Source organism: Astyanax mexicanus, chromosome 10 (assembly GCF_023375975.1).
Source record: "Astyanax mexicanus isolate ESR-SI-001 chromosome 10, AstMex3_surface, whole genome shotgun sequence".
NCBI lineage: Eukaryota > Metazoa > Chordata > Actinopteri > Characiformes > Acestrorhamphidae > Astyanax > Astyanax mexicanus.
The window spans coordinates 36,400,759-36,424,022 of record NC_064417.1 but is presented as its reverse complement, the minus strand read 5'-3'; the positions used below and the strand labels follow the sequence as shown (position 1 = coordinate 36,424,022).

The following is a 23,264-nucleotide window of genomic DNA, read 5'->3' as shown; positions in this document are numbered from 1 at the left end:
TAAGCTCAAGACACACTCATGTTGCTCCATTCTATCTGAGAAGCCCGGACATGCTAAGGTGAACTATTTCGCCTGAAGCAGTCAGAGAGTAAGAATGCTGGTCGATCCTCATTGGAAAGCAAGGTGCTGGTTGACTAGAAGACAATTGACAACTCTCAATTGGGATTATTTCTGTTTCAGTTCAGAAAACATGTTGCAACATTAAGAAAATCCTTCTTTTCAGGCGCATGCATGGATAATTTACCACAGATAATAGAAGCAGTATGTTGGCGTGTTCGGGCCTGGAGACCTTCTTTTTGATCTGATGTTAAAATTATCTTATTTCTACAGCAATGACCTCACCCCTGCACTTTGATGGCAATGGCATGGTTTCATGGAGTGAACCGGACATCACAATAGCAATCCCGTGGTACATAGGCCTGATGTTTCGCACCCGTAAGAATGCTGGCACTCTGCTTCAGGCCAGTGCTGGAGAGCTGTCCAGATTCAACCTGCTGGTAAGATCAATCTCTAACAAAGCAATCCAATAACTCTCTACTGCTGAACAATCCACTGACTACAGAATACAAGAACTGTCCAGAAATTAGGGAGAGAGGAGATGCCACTGGCTTTAGAAGTTCAGAAGATCTTTGCTCACAGGATGCTGTTGGCTGAATATTTTTGGTTGGTGGACTATTCTCGGTCCAGCAGGGACACTGAGGTGTTTAAAAACTCCAGCAGCACTTCTGTTTCTGATCCACTCATACCAGCACAACACACACTAAAACACCACCATCAAATCTGTGGTATTGCAATGCTGAGAATGATCCAAATGTTTAAACGAATACATTTTATAGTTTATAGTTTTATAGTTTTATGTCAAATTTTTCCCATTTTCTCCCCAATTTACACGGCCAATTACTTAACCCACTTATTAGGACTACCCCTATCACTAGTGATGCCCCAACACACCAGAAGGGTGAAGACTAGCACATGCCTCCTCTGATACATGTGAAGTCAGCCACCGCTCCTTTTTGAGCTGCTGCTGATGCAGCATTGCCGAGCAGACAGCGCGCTTGGAGGAAAGCGCAGTTCTGGTACATCAGCTCACAGATGCCCTGTGCTACAGACATCACCCAAGGAGTGACGTGGGGAGAGAGCGCCATCTACTCACCCGGAGGGAGCAGGGCCAATATTGCTCCCTCTGAGCGCCGGCAGCTGGATGGAAAACAAATAATCTAAATAGTACTTGCCTCATGGTAGTCCTGACAACTGATGGATTGAACAGAGACTAACAAAGTATACAGAAAATCAAAAAATAAATCTACTGTCTGTAATTTTCTGTATTAAAACTACAAAGTGCTCCTGTAGGGTCAGTGGAGATAAGAAAGATGGACAGTGAGTGTAGAAACCTGACGATTCAAAAGGCCATACCTCTTTTGAATTGTTCAGTTTCTACTGGAAAAGCAGAAAGGCTGAATTACTAATAGATTCCTAGAGTTTAAGGAATTCTAAAGAGTTTCTGCCAATAGGTTTCTTTAATCTGACCTTTTTTCTCTTTTTCTCTTTCTTTTAGATCAGTAACAGACACCTGCGTTTCCAGGTGTTTCTGGGCACTCGGCGGATGGCTCTGCTGGAGTTTCCCCAAGTGCGTGTCAACGATGGCGCATGGCATCACGTCCTGGTGGAGCTGAAGAGTGGGAAAGATGGGAAAGACATAAAGTACATGGCCCTGGTGTCTCTGGACTATGGCATGTTCCAGGTGTGTATTCACCACAAGGCATGGACCAGTAGGTCCTCCTGCAGACCCTATTTATCTATATTAATTAAGGTCCTATTCATCTATACCAGAGGTCTTTATTTAAGGATGTGTGTATTAGAGATATTTCAGAATTGTTGGTGGTGTGCTGTGTGTAGAAAACAGTGGAGATTGGGAACGAGCTGCCAGGTCTGAAGGTGAGGGGGCTGTGGATGGGTGGACTGATGAAGAAAGACGGCTCTGTGCTTAACGGCTTCAACGGCTGCATGCAGGTAAATGTCTTGCGCACACATAAAAAAATGTGTATTGCGATATAATAAACACCATAAACAGGTATATGAAATGAACATTGTTGTTTTATTGTATAAAATAAAAATAAATGGTCGAAATTATGAAAAATATGCAATGTCAGATATCAAATAATTCAAAGAAAACAAGTTCATATTAATTTAGAAGCAACAATACTAATGTTTTAAGAGTTCGAAAATCAATATTTGGTGGAATAACCCTGATTTTTAATGGCACCTTTCATGCATCTTCGCATGCTCTCCACTAGTCTTTCACACTGCTTTTGGGTAAACTTATGCCACTCCTTCAATTGATATTATCAGAAAATATATTCACAGTACTATTACAGTACATATATATATTACATAGTGTTAAAGAGTCTTACACTAAAGCTCAAAAATGTTCAGAGGTTAGCTAATATGATTGTACGTAAGGAGACTCAGTAAGGATACTCATTATAGAGTTTATGCCAACTATACACTGACCTGCAACATGTCATGGGACAGAAACAAGTATCATGTCTCATGACATTTGCCATTTCCCATGGAAGCTAAAGAACACTGCACTGAGCTGTGGGATATGCATGTTGTGCCAACTTTACACCCTATTGAATGTGTATGTGATTTCTTACCAATTTCAGATTTTTTAAACAATTCCAGCCAGACACAGCCAGTCAAAATCATTAGATTACCACCCACTGCATTTTCCACTCACACATTTTCTGCACTTTCTTTGTGTAGGGTGTACGGATGGGAGAAACCTCCACCAACACGGTGAACATTAACGTTCGTCAGGCTCAGAGAGTGCACGTGAGGGATGGCTGTGACATGGCCAATGCGTGTGTGTCTAACATGTGTCCTGTACACAGCCGCTGCACCGACAACTGGGCCTCACACTCCTGCATTTGTGAGCCAGGTAAGAATCACCTAAAATCCTCGTCTCATTATTGTACATCAAAAGAATACATCAGCAATTAACCTGATCAACCTAATCTCTGGCTGCCACATCTGTAGCATTTGGTGATTTACCACAGACTTTAATTCTGGACAGTATTCAATAAAATGTTTTACTGCTAGTTTTTTACTACTACATTTAACAAGCCAGTGAACAGGTGCTTCAGCTGAATCAACTGCCCATTATTTATTTCTTATGTGTTTTTTGTCAATAGTTTTTCTGTTCACATACTAAGTGAGAGTCTCCTTTCCTCTGCATTTGTGTAGCTTTTGTATAGTCAGGCACAGACCTCCCATTATAACCTGCAAAAATGAAAGAAAACGGTAAATTAAATAAATCGTAGCATCCTGTTAATATATCAAATTGCCCCCCAAATAAAAAGTTTGTGTGTGGGTGTGTGTGGATGTGTGGGTGTGTGTAATGATGCATAAAATGCTGTAAATGCTTTTAATTTGCACTGCTGTGTTTCAGGTTACTTTGGGCGAGACTGTGTGGATGCGTGTCTGCTGAACCCGTGTGAACACATCTCCAGCTGCAAACGCAAACCGGCCAGCAAACACGGCTACACCTGCGAGTGTGGACGCAACTACTATGGGCAATACTGCGAGCACAGGTACAGTCCATTTACCGTGGCCTTCTCCAATGGTTACATGAATGAAGTGGCCCAGCAATCCCTTAATGGCATTTATTTATTGTTTTGTAAAAATAAATATCTCACTGCATTTATTGAGAGCCTCGGTGTCCTTGATGATGCATCAATCATCAAATTTCTTTCCCCTACCCCCGACACCCCTGCCTCAGTGCACAGCTGCCTCAGTTCAACTTCATGCCACAAGGGAAGTACAATTTCCTGGTTTTGTGTGTATACACATCACAGAACCAGAAGAAAGCAATTTATGAAAACTTGATTATGGGTTCCACTCTTCCTCAAGCTCACTGTCCTCACTGACCAAAGGAATGACCCTGACTGAGAGATTTTATAAAATAATGTCATTATACATTGTGTCACTGGGTATTCAGTACTCTAAAAACAATAACATAGTGGTTTTCAATCCAGATCCTGCTCCAACATACCTGATTCACGTGATTGTCTGGGTATTGAAGTAAAACTTTAAAATACAATTTCTGTGTCCTAGTAATTGCTTGCTCTGCATGACATGGCTTTGATTCGTGAAATAATTGCTATACCCCGTAATGAAACACCAAACTCCCACTGTACTATCCACTATCCATACACTATCTGACCTCACTATAAGACTCAAACTACCGAAAATTTACAATGCCTTACCACAAAATAACACCTCACACAGGTTACACAGGTGTGGGACTTCCAGTTTGTCCTCTAAGGTAACACTTAATGATCAGTTCAATTCTGCTCTCCCTTGACATTTGACGTGTCACTCTATATTGTCCACTGGGCATCTCACTATACATTATCATGATATGTTGCCCATGATAAGAGTGAAATCACAATACCAGGAATTATGTATTTATTGGTGGCAGTTTCACAGTATAATAAAAAAGAAAGTATTCACAGTAAAAACATTGTTGAATTAGCAAATTCAGTATAATTTAATAATCCAGCAATATCACATATGAGTACCAAATCCAAAACCTAATCCCCATAACACAGTTTCAACAGTATATAGTTTCCTGCCAAACCCATCACTGTTAATGTCTTTGTGCTGAATGTTTACAGTAAACTGTTGCTGCATTTGATTGGTCAAATAAGGCCAAGTAAGAATCGTGCAGGGTCTTTTTGATTGGTGAAAAAAGCTAGTGAAGATGCATGTGTATTAAGCAACACAAATTGTGCATTGAATTAAAATTGCTTACAAATATATTGGGAGAAACAGCAATAAATATACATTTTTGACAGTGAACTTGAGTAAAAGTGCAAAGTACTGTCTTCTAAAACAAATCTTGAAAGTACAATTTGTTCTAATTTTTAAAGTAAATGTAGAGCATGATTACTCAACTCTGGTATTAACACCTAAATACAGTATATGGGCTGCATTTTTACTGATACACTGTAGACCACACCTCTGCTCACAGATACTTCAGACAGTTGGGACTGCTTTGATTACTGTAGGTGTTTGATGTCTCTTTCAAAGTAAACGGCTTGTTTCAGATGAGCTAAGTGTTCTGTTTGGTCTGGTGGCTTTGGGGCTTCAGCATGAATAAGGAGCACTAAGCGCGTTCATGCTTTTCCCTTTGGCGAAGGAAAAGAAACTTCTTCAGACTGAAATCTCTCAATTCATGATGTTCACTTTTTTCAGCCGTTTGATGTTTTTGCTTTGTTTTTAGTTCATATGTCTTTATACCTCTCTTTATTACACACAGAGGAGACCAGCCGTGTGCTCGAGGATGGTGGGGCTACCCAAACTGCGGCCCATGCAACTGTGATGTCAACAAAGGCTTCAAAAGGGACTGTAATAAGACTACTGGCGTGTGCAGCTGCAAGGTATGAGCTGCAGAGGGTGCATCTGAAACATTAAATGTGTTCTTCTTTTTGTGGTACCTGTGATATATGTTTAGATATATACTGTATATACATTCCAAGAGAGAACAGTTAAGATAAGCACTATCATTGGTTTAACAATGTTCACAATACCATATGATTTTTTAATATTTTGAATTATGAGTGTTCAATGATTACAATATCCAGAATGCGTTATACAAAAATTGGTTAACAAACAGCTTTAGGCTAAAAAACATGACCAAGCTAGTGATAACATTTTAAACAGGCCACCACTAAGAGGTTTCCCTGTAACATAACCTGAAAGGTTTGCTATTTTTTTCGGAAAGTTTTCCATTCAAAAAGTTTAATTCAGGCTTATGGTACAGAATTAATGGATTAACAAAAAAGATTTTCACACACTTATAATATACAGCTCTAGAAAAAAAATAGGATTCTGAATCAGTTTCTATGATTTTGCTGTTTATAGGTTTATGTTTGAGTAAACTGAACATTGTTGTTTTACTCCATAAACTACGGACAACATTTCTCCAAAATTCCAAATAAAAATATTGTAATTTAGAGCATTTATTTGCAGAAAATGAGAAATGGCTGAAATAACAAAAAAGATGCAGAACTTTCAGACCTCAAATAATGCAAAGAAAACAAGTATATTTATAAAGTTTGAAGAGTTTAGAAATCAATACTCACAGTTTTCATGCATTTTGGCATGTTCTCCTCCACCAGTCTTACACGCTGCTTTTGGATAATGTTATGCCACTCCTGGTGCAAAAATTCAAACAGTTCAGCTTGTGATCAGTTCACTGATGGCTTGTGATCATCCATCTTCCTCTTGATTATATTCCAATGGTTTTCAATTTGGTAAAATCAAAGAAACTCATAATTTGTATGTGATCTCTTATTTTTTTCCAGAGCTGTAAATTACATCCACATAATTATTGTATATCCTGGTCAATCTCTGAGCTAGATTTTTCCGAGGGCAAGACATAAGAAAAATTTTGTAATGTAAAGAATGTAGACATTTATATCATGTAATTTTAGTTGTCTTATGTACATGTTTTATTTATCTTATTTTTTCTCTTTTCAGGATAATTTCTACCGCCCGCCTGGCAGTGACACCTGCTATCCCTGTGAGTGTTTCCACCTCGGCTCCCAGAATCGAACCTGTGACCTACTGACCGGCCAGTGCCCCTGTAAGATGGGAGTGGTGGGACGGCAGTGTAACCGCTGTGATAATCCTTTTGCTGAGGTGACTGCCAGCGGCTGTGTGGGTACGTAACCAGTCAATTACAAAAACTCTGCAGCCGAATGACCAGGATAGATCTTAAGAAAGTTCATGTTTCAGGGTGTGAAATATACATGGAAACACTCACAACTTCATCATCAGCCTTTGTTTTATTTTTTACTTATTTTTGAGACACTCTGTACATCTGAACAAGCAGGATAACAGAAGTGTCAGTGTATTAGTCAGATTTAGACATATTGCTAGAATTCTTTAAAAGTAGCTAAATTAAACAGAATTACATTATATATGAGTTTTATAGAGCTTGAACAGTTTTGACTTAAAAAACATTTTAATGTTTTCTTAAAAAACATGTATATAAAACAATACTTTGCATATTTAATAGCTCTAAATCATGTTTGTTAAATAAAAAAATAATATAAATGTAAATGTAAATGTTTTTGTGTAAGATCTAAACAAAATCAAAATCATTATCAAGAATGGCTCATGAATTTAAGAAATATTGAGATTAATCTTTTCAATATTGCCCAGGCTTACGCATGTAATGGACAAGAAGACTTGAAGTAAAAATGTTCTGTTACCCAAAAACCTGCTTTGGATTGTGACTTAACCCCCACACACACAGCGTGACACTAATAGCATAATGCTTTCACTATGAATGCTTATACCAATTATGTGAAAGGCTTTCATGTCAGTAATATTATCCAGTTGGGAAATAGTGTGGGGGGATTACTATGTGCATAACTGGGGGTTTTGTCGCTTTTTAATAAGGTCAGGTCAGTAAGGGCCCATGACTCAGAAACCTTGTTAGTGATACTAAATGATATTTGTTCCTTATTGTAAGCCTCTCTCTCTCTTTCTCTCTCTCTCTCTCTATTGCCCTAACTCTCACTCTCATTTATTACACTCTCCTAGTGGTTTATGATGGCTGCCCCAAGGCCTTTGATGTAGGCATCTGGTGGCCTAAGACTATGTTTGGTGGCCCTGCAGCGATGAACTGTCCCAAAGGATCCAGTGGTGAGTTACAACCTTAAAGGTGTACTTTGTGTGCTAACAAGCTGTTTAACCCACTAACAGGCCAAGATTTTTGTTAATTGTCTGCCTGATATTACACCACTAAATCTTGAGGATTTCTACTCAAGCATTACAAAAAAAGGCTTTTATGTTTGATAAGAAGCATTACTGAAAAGCATAACTGTAATTGTAATAGAAAATATTAAATAAATATTTTAGTAAATCTGCTATTGTCAAATTATAATGAATAAAATCATAAAATTGAAATAAATCAATATTTTTCTAAAAATACAAATCAAACAGATCATGTCCTCCAAACCTTCAGTTTCGTTATGTTTGTCTAGATTTTACGTCTATTTTTAAACCTACAGAATTTGGGTTAATTTCTGTTACTGATCTAAAATTATTAAGTAGAGTAGAGAGAAAACAGACAGCTTCTCCAAGTGTCCTGTAGGAGATTTCAAAGCACTCAAATTATCAGAATGTAAATAAGTTATTTTACTGTAGAAAAAAGGGTTTTGTGTCACCTACACCTGAAGCCTGTATACGGAACAAGTCATGTTAAGGGGTTGACTAAGTAAATAAATCAGATGAATCTTTGATTAAAAAATAAAACAAGCAGCAAATTTAGCAATGTGCGTCAAATGAGCCGTTTTTTTTTTAACAGCACACAGTTTCATTCACAGATCAAAGCAATTTTTTGGTCATAAGGATGGACATCCTTTTATCCATCCTGTTCACACACTCTTCCTCTGTGTGGTCTTCCTCTCTGTAGGCACAGCTGTGCGCCACTGCAGTGATGAGCACGGCTGGCTTCCTCCAGAGCTCTTCAACTGCACCTCCCACAGCTTTGCCAAGCTCAGGAAAGAGGTGAGTGTATTATAATACTGTATTCTTATAGCACAAAGTGTTTTCAAGAATAATCTCATAACTCACAACAGTCCATAAGTCTGAAGGGCATGAGAGTTTAGAGACCTCTCTATTGAGAATGTGTAATGGCAATGAGCATGCAAAAAATAATATATATAAAGTTGTAATTATATAAAAGTACATAAATAATACATCCTACAGTACTGTGCAAACGGTTTAGGCACCAAAGCAAATTACACTAATCTATTTATCTCAGCAATATGAGTGTTTGTACCTGAAAAAAGCAGCACACATATGATTTGAACAGATGCAAATAAACTGTTATATCCTGTGAGCCAAGCTGAAGAGCAAAGTGTAGTTTCTCCAGATTTCTCCTGGATGCTCCTCAGCCAGCATGTGTATATTATGTTCAGTTCGATCAGCAGCTCACCTGATTTACCACATTTACCAATTTACCAAACCAGGTGTTGATTAATATGATGAAAACTAAAAATACCTTTATTAAACTCAGATGAGGAGAGATTAGGAGATGTTTTAAGTAAAACAGGGCTGTAAAAGCTTTTTTGTAAAATTGCTGTTTGTATTTATGTGGAGTTTTGTAATGTAAATTTGGGAGTTTGATCCACGCCCTCACTCCTTCCACTCTCCAACCTATAAAAACCATCACTTCCTCTCTACCTGTGTGTCGAACAACCTCGCACCCACCTCATCACCATCTTCCTCCTTCATTTATTTTCTCCTTTTCTCTTCCTGTTTCTCTTTGTGTGGGGGGGCTTCAGCTTCACGCTTTTCCAGCAAAGTTGCCCAGAACTCCTGCCCAATCATCTGAGCTCCTGCCCAATCATCACCCCCCTTCTCTATCCCTTCTCTTTCAGTCAAGGGCGTGGGGAAATACTAGCACATGTAATGCTGGTGTTTTACTGAGCTAATAAACACTTACTTCACAGATAAAACACTTATTCTTTACTGAAATTCCCACAGGTGCCTAAAACATTTGCACAATTCTGTATGTCTTTTTATGTTATTGTAAAAACATGCATTGTGATTTTTAGTTAATACATTTTACTTTTTCTTGCTAGTGGAAAAGGCAAAAGTAGTGATGAACTGATGTTTAAAAACATAAAGATTAAAAACTAAAAATCATAACGATTACATATTTGGTGCATACTCTTTTTAGTGGTGAAATATAAGTATATATTTAATACCTATACTACATCTTTAAAAAATTAAATATGTCCCATATTTTTCTCATCAAATAAGAATCATTCATATATTCATGGCAAGCAATTGTTCCATAGCTACTAATGATAAAGTGACTAAATAATGATAAATAATTTAGGAACTATAAAAAGCAGTGCACCTCACTGCTGTAGTCAGTCAGAAGCTCAGTAAACATGTATTGATGTTTCCGTGTCTGTTGGCTCAGGTGGAGGAGCTGAATGGTAACTCTTCCAGGCTGGATGGGGAACGGTCTAAAAGTCTGGCTGCTACACTGCAGTCTGCCACCAAACACACGCAGCATCTGTACGGGAGTGATGTGAGGACAGCCTATCAGCTGATGAGCAGCATCCTGCAGCGAGAGAGTCTGCAGCAGGGCTTCAACCTGTCCGCTACACACGACTCCTCTTTCAACATGGTACACGTCTGATTAACCCTGAAATACACAGCTGTTTATTTACTATTATTACAATCATTACTATTATGTATTTTATCTAGTACTATTATTATTAGATCATTGCTATTCTGTTATTTCTACTATCTAGTACACTGATGATTTTACTGTATGTATGGACTTCAGTGAATAATATCGAGTTCTTATAGTTGGTATCTAGGATGTAAATCTTGTCCACTTAATATAAACAGGTGTAAATAGGGCTTGCTCTGCTAAGCCTTCAGTAACAGAGATTTTGAATTAATGTAATTATTGTCTGTTACAGCTACATATCTTGTGAACTTTTCCCCAAACATGTTCTGTTGACTTTATGCATAGTTGTGCATAAGGAAATCAAATAAATGAAAACAGTGGAATTCCAGTGATAATTCTGTTCCAGTGAAAGGCTCCATTCTGCATATGCATATTTTAAAAATAATTACCCTCTGTTTTTGAACATATTTTAGTCCACATGGATACAAAACACTTTCAAAAGCATGCTAGCCATGTATAAAGTGAGTACCTAATGCAGGGAAATATCTCAAGTAACTCAAAACATCAGAAACTGTGAAGAAAGAAAAAAAAATAGGTTTTATTCTAAATTACACACTTTTTCTTAAGTAGTGTACTTTACACACAACAAAATTACAGATTCTTTGTAAAACAACAGTATTTTCATTTATTCATATGTAGAAGTCCAAAATCTAAAAATCTCAGACAAATATTTTCTTGTGAACAGGACAACAAATGTGCACTATTTGGGTCAGAGTAAGATCAGGTTTAATAACAATGAGCCTTAACCTTGAAATTCTATAAAATGTACTAATTGCTTTGTGAGGCACTGACACAAATGAAATAATGTTTAATGAGGAACAATATAAGGTGTTTGCACATTTTTGGACCAAATTACGTGTAAAAGTAAGAATATTGATGGTTTTCATACTGTAAGTAATTACTTATTTGTGCATTCAACTAAACAATTATCTATTTATTTCAGTCTATTTTAGCAAATTTTTGCAAAATGTAATTTTTTGGTATGTATTAAACGAATTTCTTATAATCATGCCTGTGTTAAAACTAAGAAATAGGGCATTGAAACAGGTTTAAGTAACTCTTTAGTGTAACTCTGTGTATTTTTATCACTCTAGAACATCGTAAAAGCGAGCAGTTCCATCCTGGACCCTGAGAATAAGGGTCACTGGGAGCAGATTCAGCAGTCTGATGGGGGTGTTGGCTTTCTGCTGCGTCAGTTTGAAGAGTATGGCACCACCTTGGTGCAGAACATGAGGAAGACCTACCTGAAACCTTTCACCATCGTCACTGACAACATGAGTGAGTGCTGCAAACTTTTGTCTTTTAACAACTTGCAAAAAAACCTACTGGGGGTTGAGATTCAGCACTGTAAAGAAATATGCCATTATAAACTAAAGCTACCGTTTTTATGTTTCTTCGACTTATATATATTTACAGTAGCACTCATGTATCGAAATTGTGTTAATCAGTTGTTTCAGTGGACTTCCTGGACTCCTCCACTCCAGACCAGTCTGAACTTCCCCGCTTTAAAGACATCTACGAGGTCTATTCCAAAGAACTGGAGTCTTCTGTGCACTTCCCAGACATGTTTATTAAGCCACCAGAATACACAGGTAAATAACAGACCTTCTATTCATTATCTGTTTCAAAGTCAATCAAAGTCACACAAACATTTGGTTAATTCATAGTCTTTACATAGTATTCATGATGCATCAAATAATACAGCAAAATGATTGTAAAGCATCTTTTGATTTTTGATTGTCACTAAGCATGCACATAATCCAAACATCATTAATATGGAATATAATATGAACCAATAATAGCATGTTTTCAATGAAAAATAGTTATCTAGTTATGAAGGTAATCCTGATACTCTGTTTGTCTCATGAATATGTTCATGTCTAATTGAAGAAATGCTTTGTTAATGAATATAATCAATGTGTAATCAAAATGTATGCACGCAGATTTAGGGATGAATTATTTAACTAGTTGAAGCTCATTTTGACATATTACCCTCAACAAAGAAACACTGTTTGTTCTGCCATGGCCAGATTTGGCAACCTTCAAATGTCCAGGATCTACAGGCTAGCTGCAACATCTGTGGACAAATGTGCTGTGGGTGCCTTGCAAAACCTTTCAGTTGTACAGTTTTCCCCAATAAACTCTATTATTGTAATCAATTACATATTTTTGTCAGTACTTGTGTACTTAATTTGTAGCTCCAGTGCAAAACTTCTGAAACTTACAATGTCCTGATTTACCAAGTGTATTTAGTATAACGAGAAAATCAAGTGAATTTTATTTTTGGCCAGACCACTTCTAAAAGTTCTTTTATTCACAGATGTTGCCCCCACAGAGCCCCCTGTACTCCCTGTGAGTGATCCTCCCAGCTCGTTTGTAGGTCCTGAGGGCACACATCCTCATAATCTCACAAGTCCTGCACCCTCCGCTAAGAAAAGACGCCATGTTGAGCTTCCTGATCTTCCGTCTGTTGGCATGGTGATCATCTACCGGTCTCTGGGCCAGCTTCTGCCTGAAAACTACGACCCAGACCGACGCAGTCTCAGGTGAAGGATTTATCTACAGGAGCTTATTCTAAAGGCTCATGGTTACCTCTTGGTTATCTGCTCTAAAGGGTGTGTTGTCACGTTCTGGATATTTTCTAATTTTCTAATGTGGTTTCTAAAATGCTGACCAGTATCTGTTATACTAAATCTGCAGACTGCCCACTCGTCCAGTCATCAACAGCCCTGTGGTGAGTGTGGTGGCCTACAAAGAAGGAGACTCCATCTCTGCTCCTCTGCAGAGACCCATTACACTGACTTTCAGACTGCTGGAGACACAGGAAAGAACAAAACCTGTGTGTGTTTACTGGAATCACTCAATTCTGTGAGTCACAATAACATATTATAAATAAACATATTAGGATGTGGACTGAACTTTTCTACTTTGCTGATAAATGTGAGAATTTCAGATTATAAAACTACATATTTAGAATGAGTTTTATTTGCAAGTTTCTAAACTGTACTGTATTATACTCAAGCTGAGAGTAAGGATTGGTGCTGATCTTGCTGTGTGCTCTGCTGCAGGGCGAGTGGCTCGGGGGCCTGGTCTTCTAAAGGCTGTGAGCTGATCTTCAGGAACTCCACTCACATCAGCTGCCAGTGTAACCACATGACCAGCTTTGCCGTGCTGATGGACATCTCCAAACGAGAGGTGTTGAATTTATACATGCATATTTATTCTTTTGCACAAAAGCTTGGGCACCCCTGGTTAAATTGCATGTTTTGTTCAAATAAAAATAAGTTTAGCTTCTCTACAGAGAGACAGTTCTCAAGATAATTCTACAGCTAATTACTTTTTTTATTTGCATAATGTAACATATTTTAAATAGGAACACATTAAATGTAAAATGTAAATGTAAAATTTTAACTCATAAAGACTCTAAGTGACACGTACTGAACATCCTGAGAATCTGTTTTCGCTCATCTGACCTCATTGATAGAACGTAATTGGGTTGGTGCTGGGTTAGTGCTTAAGATAAATTTTGCTACTTTTAAAAGTGCAGTTTTTGTTTCTACAGGTCTGATCCAACTATTTAACAATGTTTAACAACATCTTTACTCACTGAATTTATCTGATTTACAGTCATATGAAAAAGTTTGGGCACCCCTATTAATCTTAATCATTTTTAGTTCTAAATATTTGGGTGTTTGCAACAGCCATTTCAGTTTGATATATCTAATAACTGATGGACACAGTAATATTTCAGGATTGAAATTAGGTTTATTGTAGTAACAGAAAATGTGCAATATGCATTAAACCAAAATTTGACAATTCGGTGCAATTTTATTATTTTATTGATTTGAATACTCCTAACTATTTTTTACTGACTTACTGAAGCACAAAATTGGTCTGGTAACCTCATTGAGCTTTGAACTTCATAGCCAGGTGTATCCAATCATGAGAAAATGTATTTAAGGTGGCCAATTGCAAGTTGTTCTCCTATTTGAATCTCCTCTGAAGAGTGGCATCATGGGCTCATCAAAACAACTCTCAAATTATCTAAAAACAAAGATTGTTCAACATAGTTGTTCAGGGGAAGGATACAAAAAGTTGTCTCAGAGATTTAACCTGTCAGTTTCCACTGTGAGGAACATAGTAAGGAAATGGAAGACCACAGGGACAGTTCTTGTTAAGCCCAGAAGTGGCAGGCCAAGAAAAATATCAGAAAGGCAGAGAAGAAGAATGGTGCGAACAGTGAAGGACAATCCACAGACCACCTTCAAAGAGCTGCAGCATCATCTTGCTGCAGATGTTGTCACTGTGCATCGGTCAACAATACAGCGCACTTTGCACAAAGAGAAGCAGTATGGGAGAGTGATGCGAAAGAAGCCATTTCTGCAAGCACGCCACAAACAGAGTCGCCTGAGGTGTGCTTTTGCTATATTACTGTGTCCATCAGTTATTAGATATATCAAACAGAAATATTTAGTCACTTAATCATTAACTAAAAATGATTAAGATTAATAGGGGTGCCCAAACTTTTTTATATGACTGTATTTGTAAATTTCATATTAATATTCAGGGTCTGGGTCTGGATTTTTATAGGTTAAGGATAGTTTTAGAATTAGGATTAGATTTGGGTTAACTTCAGATGATCATGTCATGATCTGTTGCTTATTCATTTATGAAGTTCTCTAAAGTCATTTTAACAATTAAAAATTTGTTTTTTTATTTGGTAGCATGGCGATGTTTTACCGCTGAAGGTTGTGACCTACACCACTGTCTCCGCCTCTCTGGTGGCCCTCCTCATAACCTTCCTCCTGCTGGCTATTCTCCGCAAACTACGCTCAAACCTGCACAGCATCCACAAGAACCTGGTGGCAGCCATCTTCCTCTCTGAGCTCATCTTCCTTGCTGGCATCAACCAGACTGACAACCCGGTGAGCATCCTGTCAGAGATATGTTTGATATTGTTCATGCAGTTTAGGTGTGTGGAATGTAAGTTTCTGAATGATTATAATCTGAATCTGCTTCTGTTCTGTGTGAAGTTTGTGTGTACAGTGGTGGCTATTCTGCTGCACTACTCCTATATGTGTACATTTGCCTGGATGTTTGTGGAGGGGCTGCATATTTACCGCATGCTGACTGAGATGCGCAACATCAACCAAGGCCACATGCGATTCTACTACGCCATCGGCTGGGGCATTCCTGCCATTATCACAGGTAAAACATCAGAGTGATATAAAAACTGTTACAAGTCCAGACAAGAATATTATTTGATAGTATTTATATGGGCTTAACAATTAAATTACATGAACTCTGACATTTAGCAGTATTTAACATGGGCTCCCTCTACAGCTGGGGTTTGTTATTTACCACTCTCAGAAATACAGAATACACATTGGACATTATGGACACTAATATGACTCAGAGTATACTGGGTTACACAGTGAGAAGCCACCAAAGTTCCAGCCCAGTGCAGAAATGACCAAAACGTTATCCTCTTTGTACAGAATAAAACTTTTTAGCAGGTTAAATTTGTAATAAAATAGATCCTGTTTTATGTAAAACCACAATGTAGATACAGCTCTGGAAATAAAAAGACCACTGAGTTGATGAGTTTCTTTGATGAGTTTATTTTTACCAAATTAAAAACCTCTGGAGTATAATCAAGAGTAAGATGGATGATCACAAACCGTCAAAACAAGCTGAACTGCTTGAATTTTTGCACCAGGTGTGGCATAAAGTTATCCAAAAGCAGTGTGTAAGACTGGTGGAGGAGAACATGCCAAGATGCATTAAAACTGTGCTTAAAAACCAGGGTTATTCCATCAAATATTGATTTCTGAACTCTTAAAACTTTATGAATATAAACTTGTTGTCTTTGCATTATTTGAGGTCTGAAAGCTCTGCCTCTTTTTTCATTTAATTTTTCATTTCTCATTTTCTGCAAATAAATGCTCTAAATGACAATATTTTTATTTGGATAGTTTATAGAATAAAACAGCAATGTTCATTTTAAACCTATAAATAGCAAAATCAGAGAAACTGATTCAGAAACTTCTGTGGTCTCTTAATTTGTTCCAGAGCTGTAAGTGGAGAACTTAATCAAAATAATGTGTATCTCATCTCAGCCTTAGTTTAATAAGCTTCATAGAAGAGAATATTGCATTGTCATTTTTTCTCGTCATTCATAGCTCTCTTAATGTTTTAGAAATATCTCAGCAGTCTATCAGTACAGAAGAGAGCCTGATACCTAGGCCATAAACCCCCCACAGTTAAGTGCTGATGTTGAGGGCGCTTATGAAAAAGATTTTAAAAACCAGGTTTGAGAATAATCAGAAATAATATTGCAGATATAAATCTGCTTTATTTATCGTCGAACAAAGATAATAAAATACATTATTCAATTGGGTGGTTTCAATGAATTACAAAAATGTATATCATATTTTATCAAACATTTTTTGCTGTTGTTACGTAATTTTATTTCTGTTACTTTTTGTTATGTTTTTATTTTTAAAGTTATTCTGATTCTGATTTATTCTAATGATGCTGTTTCTCCATACACATAAATATTTATTGTCCTAGCTTAGTCGAGCACAACTAAAAGAACAATGGAAGAAAAACACACAACACCAACAGTCTTTGTGTGTTTTTCTCTCTTTTTCTCTTTCTCTTTGTCAGGTCTAGCTGTGGGTTTGGATCCTCAGGGTTATGGAAATCCTGATTTCTGTTGGCTCTCTGTTTACGACACAATTATCTGGAGCATCACAGGACCCATCATCTTTGTAGTGCTGGTTAGTGTTAGTGTGTGTGTGTGTGTGTGTGTGTTTGTGTGTGTATGTGGAGTGTGTCCACTTTGTTAATATTTACTGTGTCTTCCTGTCTTTCTTTAACTCTGCTCCTCTGTTGTTTTAGATCATAGTTGGTAAATTATGACAATGTTCTTGTTTTGCAGATAAACATCACTATATTTGTGCTGGCAGCAAAAGCCTCTTGTGGACGAAGACAGAGAACGTTTGAGAAGTCTGGAGCAATGTAAGTGTTGTAGGGCTGCACCATGTCTTCTCAGCCATGCAGCTGCAGAATGTCTATTTACTAGAAGAGAGAATACTCCCTCTTCTAGACCTTCTCAAGGCCATCCTGCATAAACTATGCATAATAAGATTAACTTTTTAAAGTGATAGCTCGGACACAAATCAAATTTACCCAGTCATAATATCACTTTGGTTTTTACACTGAAGCTGTTGGCTATGACCAAATGTAACAAATGTATCAAGTAAGACTCAAAGAAGTTTACATCGTTCTCAGCATTGATCTTGCATGTAGTTTTTAATAGCTGTTTTTATCCTTTTACCTAAAAAAATCTACATTCATTTCTTTCTTTATCCAACCTGAGTCAAATTTAGAATGAACTGATCCTGTTAAAAAGTCTGGAGTGCTGATGAAGGTTAATAGTGGCTGGTGCCTCTGTGGCTGCACGGCGAGGCCTGTCCTGTTTAAGCAGATAAACTGATCTGGGATGAGTGTCAAGAACCCAAAACTCAATTAGGCCATTTTTTGTCCTCCCTTCCTTCCAGCTCTGCTCTGCGTGTGGCCTTCCTGCTCCTGCTGCTTATCAGCGCCACCTGGCTGCTGGGCCTGATGGCTGTCAACAGTGATGTTCTCACCTTTCACTATTTGTTCGCTATCATCAGTTGCATACAGGTACAAAACATACATACATACATACACACATACATACAGAAATTACATTTTTTCTTTTTCCATACATACATACATACATACATACATACATAAAACTTTGGAAAAAATAAGAGACCACTTAAAAAATGAGTTTCTTTGATTTTACCAAATTGAAAACAATCAAGAGGAGCATAGGAATATAATCAAGAGGAGGATGAATGACAACAAGCAATCAAACCAAGCTGAACTGCTTGAATTTTTGGACCAGGAGTGACATAAACTTATCCAAAAGCATTGTGTAAGACTGGTGGAGAAGAACATGCCAAGATGCATGAAAAGCCAGGGTTATTCCACCAAATATTGATTTCTGAACTCTTGGCTGAAATCTCACTTGTTTTCTTTGCATTATTTGAGGTCTGAAAGCTCTGCAACTTTTTTGTTCTTTTCATTATTTGCAAATAAATGCTCTAAAAGACAATATTTTTAGTTGGAAGTTGAGCAAAATGTTGCCTGTAGTTTATCGAATAATACATCAATGTTTTATACTCAAACGAATACATATAAATAACAAAATTAGAGAAACTGATTTAGAAGCTGAAGTGGTCTCTTATTTTTTCCAGAGCTCTGCATGATATTTTTCCTTTTTCCATAAATACATAGACGCTAACCCACTTTTACAAATGAGCACTAAGTATATTATTGTAAAGAACTTTTTTACTGACTTCTTTAAACCTTGAAAAGGTTCTCCATATATGTGCAGTACCAGTCAAGAGGATGGACACATCTCATTCAATGTGTTTTCTTTCTTTTTATCTTTCTTATATTTTTAAATCTATACAGGAATATGTGTGGAATTATTTTGTAAACAAAAAGTTTTAAATAAACTAGAATAAGTTTTATACTTTAGATAGTTTAGATAGTAGCCTTATTTATCTTTAAAGACAGATCTGCACACTCTTGGTATTTTAATCTCAGTGTCTTCATGAGGTATAGTCACCTGGAATAGTTTTCTCAGCATCTTGATGGAGTTCCTGGAGGTGCTGAACAATAGTTGCTGCTTTTCCTTCATGCTTTGAAGCTCCAGCTCATCCCAGATCACCTCAAATCACTGTCTCAGTTGGGTTTAGATCATGGGATTGTGGAGGCCAAACACCTTTTTTGTTTACTACGTAATTCCATATGTAACCCTTTGTTTTCAGGTGTTAAATACTGCAAAAAAATGTATTTAATTATTTTTTTATTTATTCCAGGGCATTTGCATCTTCTTTTTCCACTGCATCCTCAACAAAGACGTAAGAAAAAACCTAAAGAGCGTCTTCACAGGGAAGAAAGGGGCAGCAGAGGAACCCAGCACCACACGGGCCACCCTGCTGACTGTAAGTGGAACTACAGTGCCACTACACCATATTTTTACACATTACGATACACAAAGACTGTATAGTGCCTTGTTTAAGATTTGTGATGAAGAACACATGATTTTGTGTTGTTCAAAAGAATCTGACATATCTCTAATATTGGTTTATCTTCAGCGTTCTCTGAATGGTAACACAAATATAGAGGATGGCTGCCTGTACCGGACGCCCATCGGAGAGTCCACTGTGTCGCTGGAGAGCTCAGTCAGATCAGGGAAAAGCCACAGCAGCAACTACCTCGCCTACACACTCCGGTAAAACCCTTACCATCTTTTATTGTATATGAATTTTTTGTGAGAAATGACTTTTCACAATGATATGATATATGCACTTGTCTTTTAGAGCTCACTGGTATACCTCAGATTTTACTGCTCCAACACTGAGTTGGTTGATTGATGTACAAAAAAAAGGCACTATTAATAAAGTAATAAATAAAAAGTGTAGTGTTGTATGGTTTATTTTTGTTGAATGAACTCTTACATAAGGCACAAATATAACTGTTTGCACACATGAGAAAGTCAGCTTTTATGTAAGTCACTGTTGATATTAGTTCAGTATTCATATGTCTATAGGCTTAGCAGTCACACCGTAAAGTATAGCATGGGTCCACATAGTTAATTCCACACTTTTACGATGTCTCAGGAATGTTATGTTGAGTTGTTATGGTTGATGTCAACATGTTTCTCATGACCTGTGTATTTAAAGGGGGGAGCAGAAGCGAAGTGTGCCCTCCAGTGGCAGGAAATCACGAAGCAATGAGGGAGACCCTTCTTTGTACTACAGAAAAAGCAAGAGAAGAGCAGGTAAGAAAAAGAGTTTGCATAAAAAATGTATTTCACCCTGTTCTTCAATGGGCAGAATCCCACAGGACCCCAATAGATCAGCTATTATTTTGTTAGAGGATCATTTTCAGAACTGCAGTGACACTGACATGGTGAATAGTGTGTTAGTGTGTGTTTTGCTGGTATGCGTGGATCAGACTCAGCAGTACTGCTGGAGTTTTTAAACACCTCAGTGTCACTGCTGAACTGAGAGTAGTCCACCAGCAATGATAAAGGACTGGAGGATGATCGACACAAACTGTGCAGCAACAGATGAGCTTTTGTCTCTGACTTTACAGAGAACTTTACAGAGTTCAGAAATCAATATTTGGTGGAGTAACCCTGGTTTCTAATCACAGTTTTCATGCATCTTGGCATGTTCTTCTCCACCAGTCTTACACACTGCTTTGGTGCAAAAATTCAAATAATAAAGTATGTAGAGAAGCAGATACAGGTCTATAAAAAATAAACATGCAATAAAAAACAAAAATAGATTCAAGGTTGATTTGCTCGATTTGGTATTTTGATTTGTATGTCAGTGATCCACATTGATTTATCCACATAAGTTGTCTTTAAGCATTGTTTGTTTAAAGTAGGCTGTGGTTACCAAAAAACACATTTTTCTTGTCACATAGTCTGAATGTATGCATTTTGTCTGAATGTAGAAGCAGAGGTATGTGTATAAACTGATATTACTCACTGCTCCAAAGCTAGTCTTTCACAGTGCTTCTCCAATAATGTGTCTGCACAGATTTATGCACTGTTCTGATATTATTGCTGTGTTTTGTGTGTTGTTCAGATTCAGATTCAGACAGTGAGCTCTCAGTGGATGAGCACAGCAGCTCGTATGCTTCCTCTCACTCATCCGACAGCGAAGCAGAGAAAAGGAGCTCTAAGCCTAAGTGGAATAATGAGAGGAGTCCTGTTCACAGCACTCCCAAAGGTACTGGAGATTATTACTATTACTACCACTACTTTTAAAATATGAGTTTGTTTTAATTTTACCGCATGTTCTTTCCTAATGGGGGGCCAAATAACCTATCCCGGTTGTTGAGATCTCCCCATGTTACTAGTGATATATTGTATCATTTTTGCTACTGATACACGGCATCAAATATCTATGTATTTTTTGCATTAATGTATTTTTTTTTTTTTTGTAAGTTTTGAGACAGTTTGAAAGAATTTTAGTATAGCATAGTTGTGTTCCATCTAAACACATAAAAACAGCAGTAGAAGTGTTGTAACTTATGTCAGTTTATGCTATTTTACAACACTAGAATATTACCGCTCTTGAAAGAGTTGCTGTCAGTGTATGTGTTAAAAAGACACGAGCAAGCTAAGCTATTTGCATTTTCTTGTGTTCTTGTGTTTCATATTGGTTGTTAAATTCTGTGAAACACACATTAATAAATCCATAATTCCTGGTATTTGCTTATTTAGGAGTATTTTATCCACAGATACCACCGATTATCATAGAGAATTTTCTTGCGATACACTGAATATCTCAGAATCACATAATTGTGATAACATCGTTATAGTAGGCAATGTGTCGTGAGCATATTGTATTGTGATATGTCCTGTGATTTCCACTCCTAATCACTTGTAACTGCCCTCAACTCTAGTAGAGTGAAGGCAACCACATGCCTCGTCTGATAGGTGTGAATTCAGCCACAGCCTCTTTCTGAGCTGATGCTGAGGCAGCATCACTAGATACCCAGTGTGCTTGGAGGAAAGCTCAGTGCCCCAGCTCTGATACATCTGCTAACAGACACCTGTGCTGAATTAAGGGGCTGTCAACTTATGTCTTTAATATGCTGTTTACTCATTGTTTTTTACCATAAATATATTTATGTCTAGGCAGGGTCATTTTAATAAATCTCAGTAGACATTCTAGAAGAAATACTATAGTCATCATTATGATCATATTAAGAAATCCAAGTCCAGTCCATTTTTCCCATAGTGAAAAACAACAGCTTGGAAATTCCTAGCGTGAATATAATTATACCATAACTGCATACATATCTGAAGAACCACTGTTAAATATGTAGATTTTTATCTTCAGATGTTTTAATGTGTTTACTTTGTGTTTGTTCAGTTGATTCTGTATCCAATCACACAAAGCCTTACTGGCCGGTGGAGCCCCCCACAGCCAGTGAAAGTGAGGGCACTGGTGGTCCAGAAAAACTGAAGGTGGAGACCAAAGCCAATGTGGAGCTGCATGAGACCAGTAAACTCAGTCCCAATGGAGAGCTTTCTCAGAGTGAAGGCCCACCCAGCCAGCCCAGCAGCAACCAGCTGCCCCGGAGAGGTCAGACATAAATCTGAACTCTTATTATTGAATACATTTTACATTACTGAAGGGAGATTAGGGGCGAGCACAGAGTTTCCTTCCTTTAGCTCTCTGCTAACATTATAAATATACAGTTAACCTTTCAGTGTTTTACTATGGCCTCCTCCCTCTCTCTCTATTATGAATGTTCTTAATTTCCTGTCCTGATTCCTGATTCTTTACATTCTCCTCCTCTCCCTTAGGTATTTTAAAAAACAAAATAATTTACCCTCCTCCACTGACTGACAAGAACATGAAGAACCGATTACGGGAGAAGCTGAGTGACTATAACCCCCCTACCCCCACCATCCAGTGTAAAAGTCCATCTGAGGGTTCTAATGAAGGCCTTTGTGCCGTCACAGAGAATAACGGCATCGTTATCAAACCCCCAGCTCTCACCCTCACAACCACTCTCAACGGGGTCACCATGGGGCTCGGCACAGGCCCCGCCCTCGCAACTGAGGAGACAGACTCTGAGTGAGTAATGCTTTAGACTCTATCTGTATAGATTTATCACTTTATATTGCTTGTAAAATGTTAAATGTTTAGGGTGCCCTCATTCTTTTCAGATTTCAGAAGTAATGTTTGTAATGTTTTCATAATATTTTTTAGCAAGTTTAAAAACCTCATTGCAAAAAAAAACCCAAAATATTAGCAAGTGAAAATATATACTTTCAAGGCAATAATATTGTTTTGTCTTACTAAGCATTGTAAGTGTATGATTATTTTGCTTATTTTAG

General features: G+C 37.5%; 1 protein-coding gene across 1 annotated transcript in view; it reads left to right on the top strand.

Annotated features, from left to right (window-relative positions):
* Nucleotides 1-23,264, top strand: part of celsr1b (cadherin EGF LAG seven-pass G-type receptor 1b) — a 71,105-nt gene that overhangs the window by 44,940 nt on the left and 2,901 nt on the right. The window contains exons 9-34 of the mRNA XM_007238071.4: nt 331-497; nt 1,556-1,741; nt 1,897-2,010; nt 2,767-2,941; nt 3,452-3,593; nt 5,324-5,444; nt 6,547-6,730; nt 7,618-7,719; nt 8,492-8,586; nt 10,013-10,222; nt 11,386-11,569; nt 11,740-11,883; nt 12,612-12,837; nt 12,992-13,159; nt 13,360-13,486; nt 15,016-15,216; nt 15,325-15,499; nt 16,961-17,073; nt 17,235-17,314; nt 17,857-17,983; nt 19,213-19,338; nt 19,492-19,628; nt 20,080-20,177; nt 20,995-21,138; nt 22,291-22,503; nt 22,728-23,001. Coding sequence (XP_007238133.3) covers nt 331-497; nt 1,556-1,741; nt 1,897-2,010; nt 2,767-2,941; nt 3,452-3,593; nt 5,324-5,444; nt 6,547-6,730; nt 7,618-7,719; nt 8,492-8,586; nt 10,013-10,222; nt 11,386-11,569; nt 11,740-11,883; nt 12,612-12,837; nt 12,992-13,159; nt 13,360-13,486; nt 15,016-15,216; nt 15,325-15,499; nt 16,961-17,073; nt 17,235-17,314; nt 17,857-17,983; nt 19,213-19,338; nt 19,492-19,628; nt 20,080-20,177; nt 20,995-21,138; nt 22,291-22,503; nt 22,728-23,001 — 4,033 coding nt within the window. The remainder of the gene's footprint in view (nt 1-330; nt 498-1,555; nt 1,742-1,896; nt 2,011-2,766; nt 2,942-3,451; nt 3,594-5,323; nt 5,445-6,546; nt 6,731-7,617; nt 7,720-8,491; nt 8,587-10,012; nt 10,223-11,385; nt 11,570-11,739; nt 11,884-12,611; nt 12,838-12,991; nt 13,160-13,359; nt 13,487-15,015; nt 15,217-15,324; nt 15,500-16,960; nt 17,074-17,234; nt 17,315-17,856; nt 17,984-19,212; nt 19,339-19,491; nt 19,629-20,079; nt 20,178-20,994; nt 21,139-22,290; nt 22,504-22,727; nt 23,002-23,264) is intronic.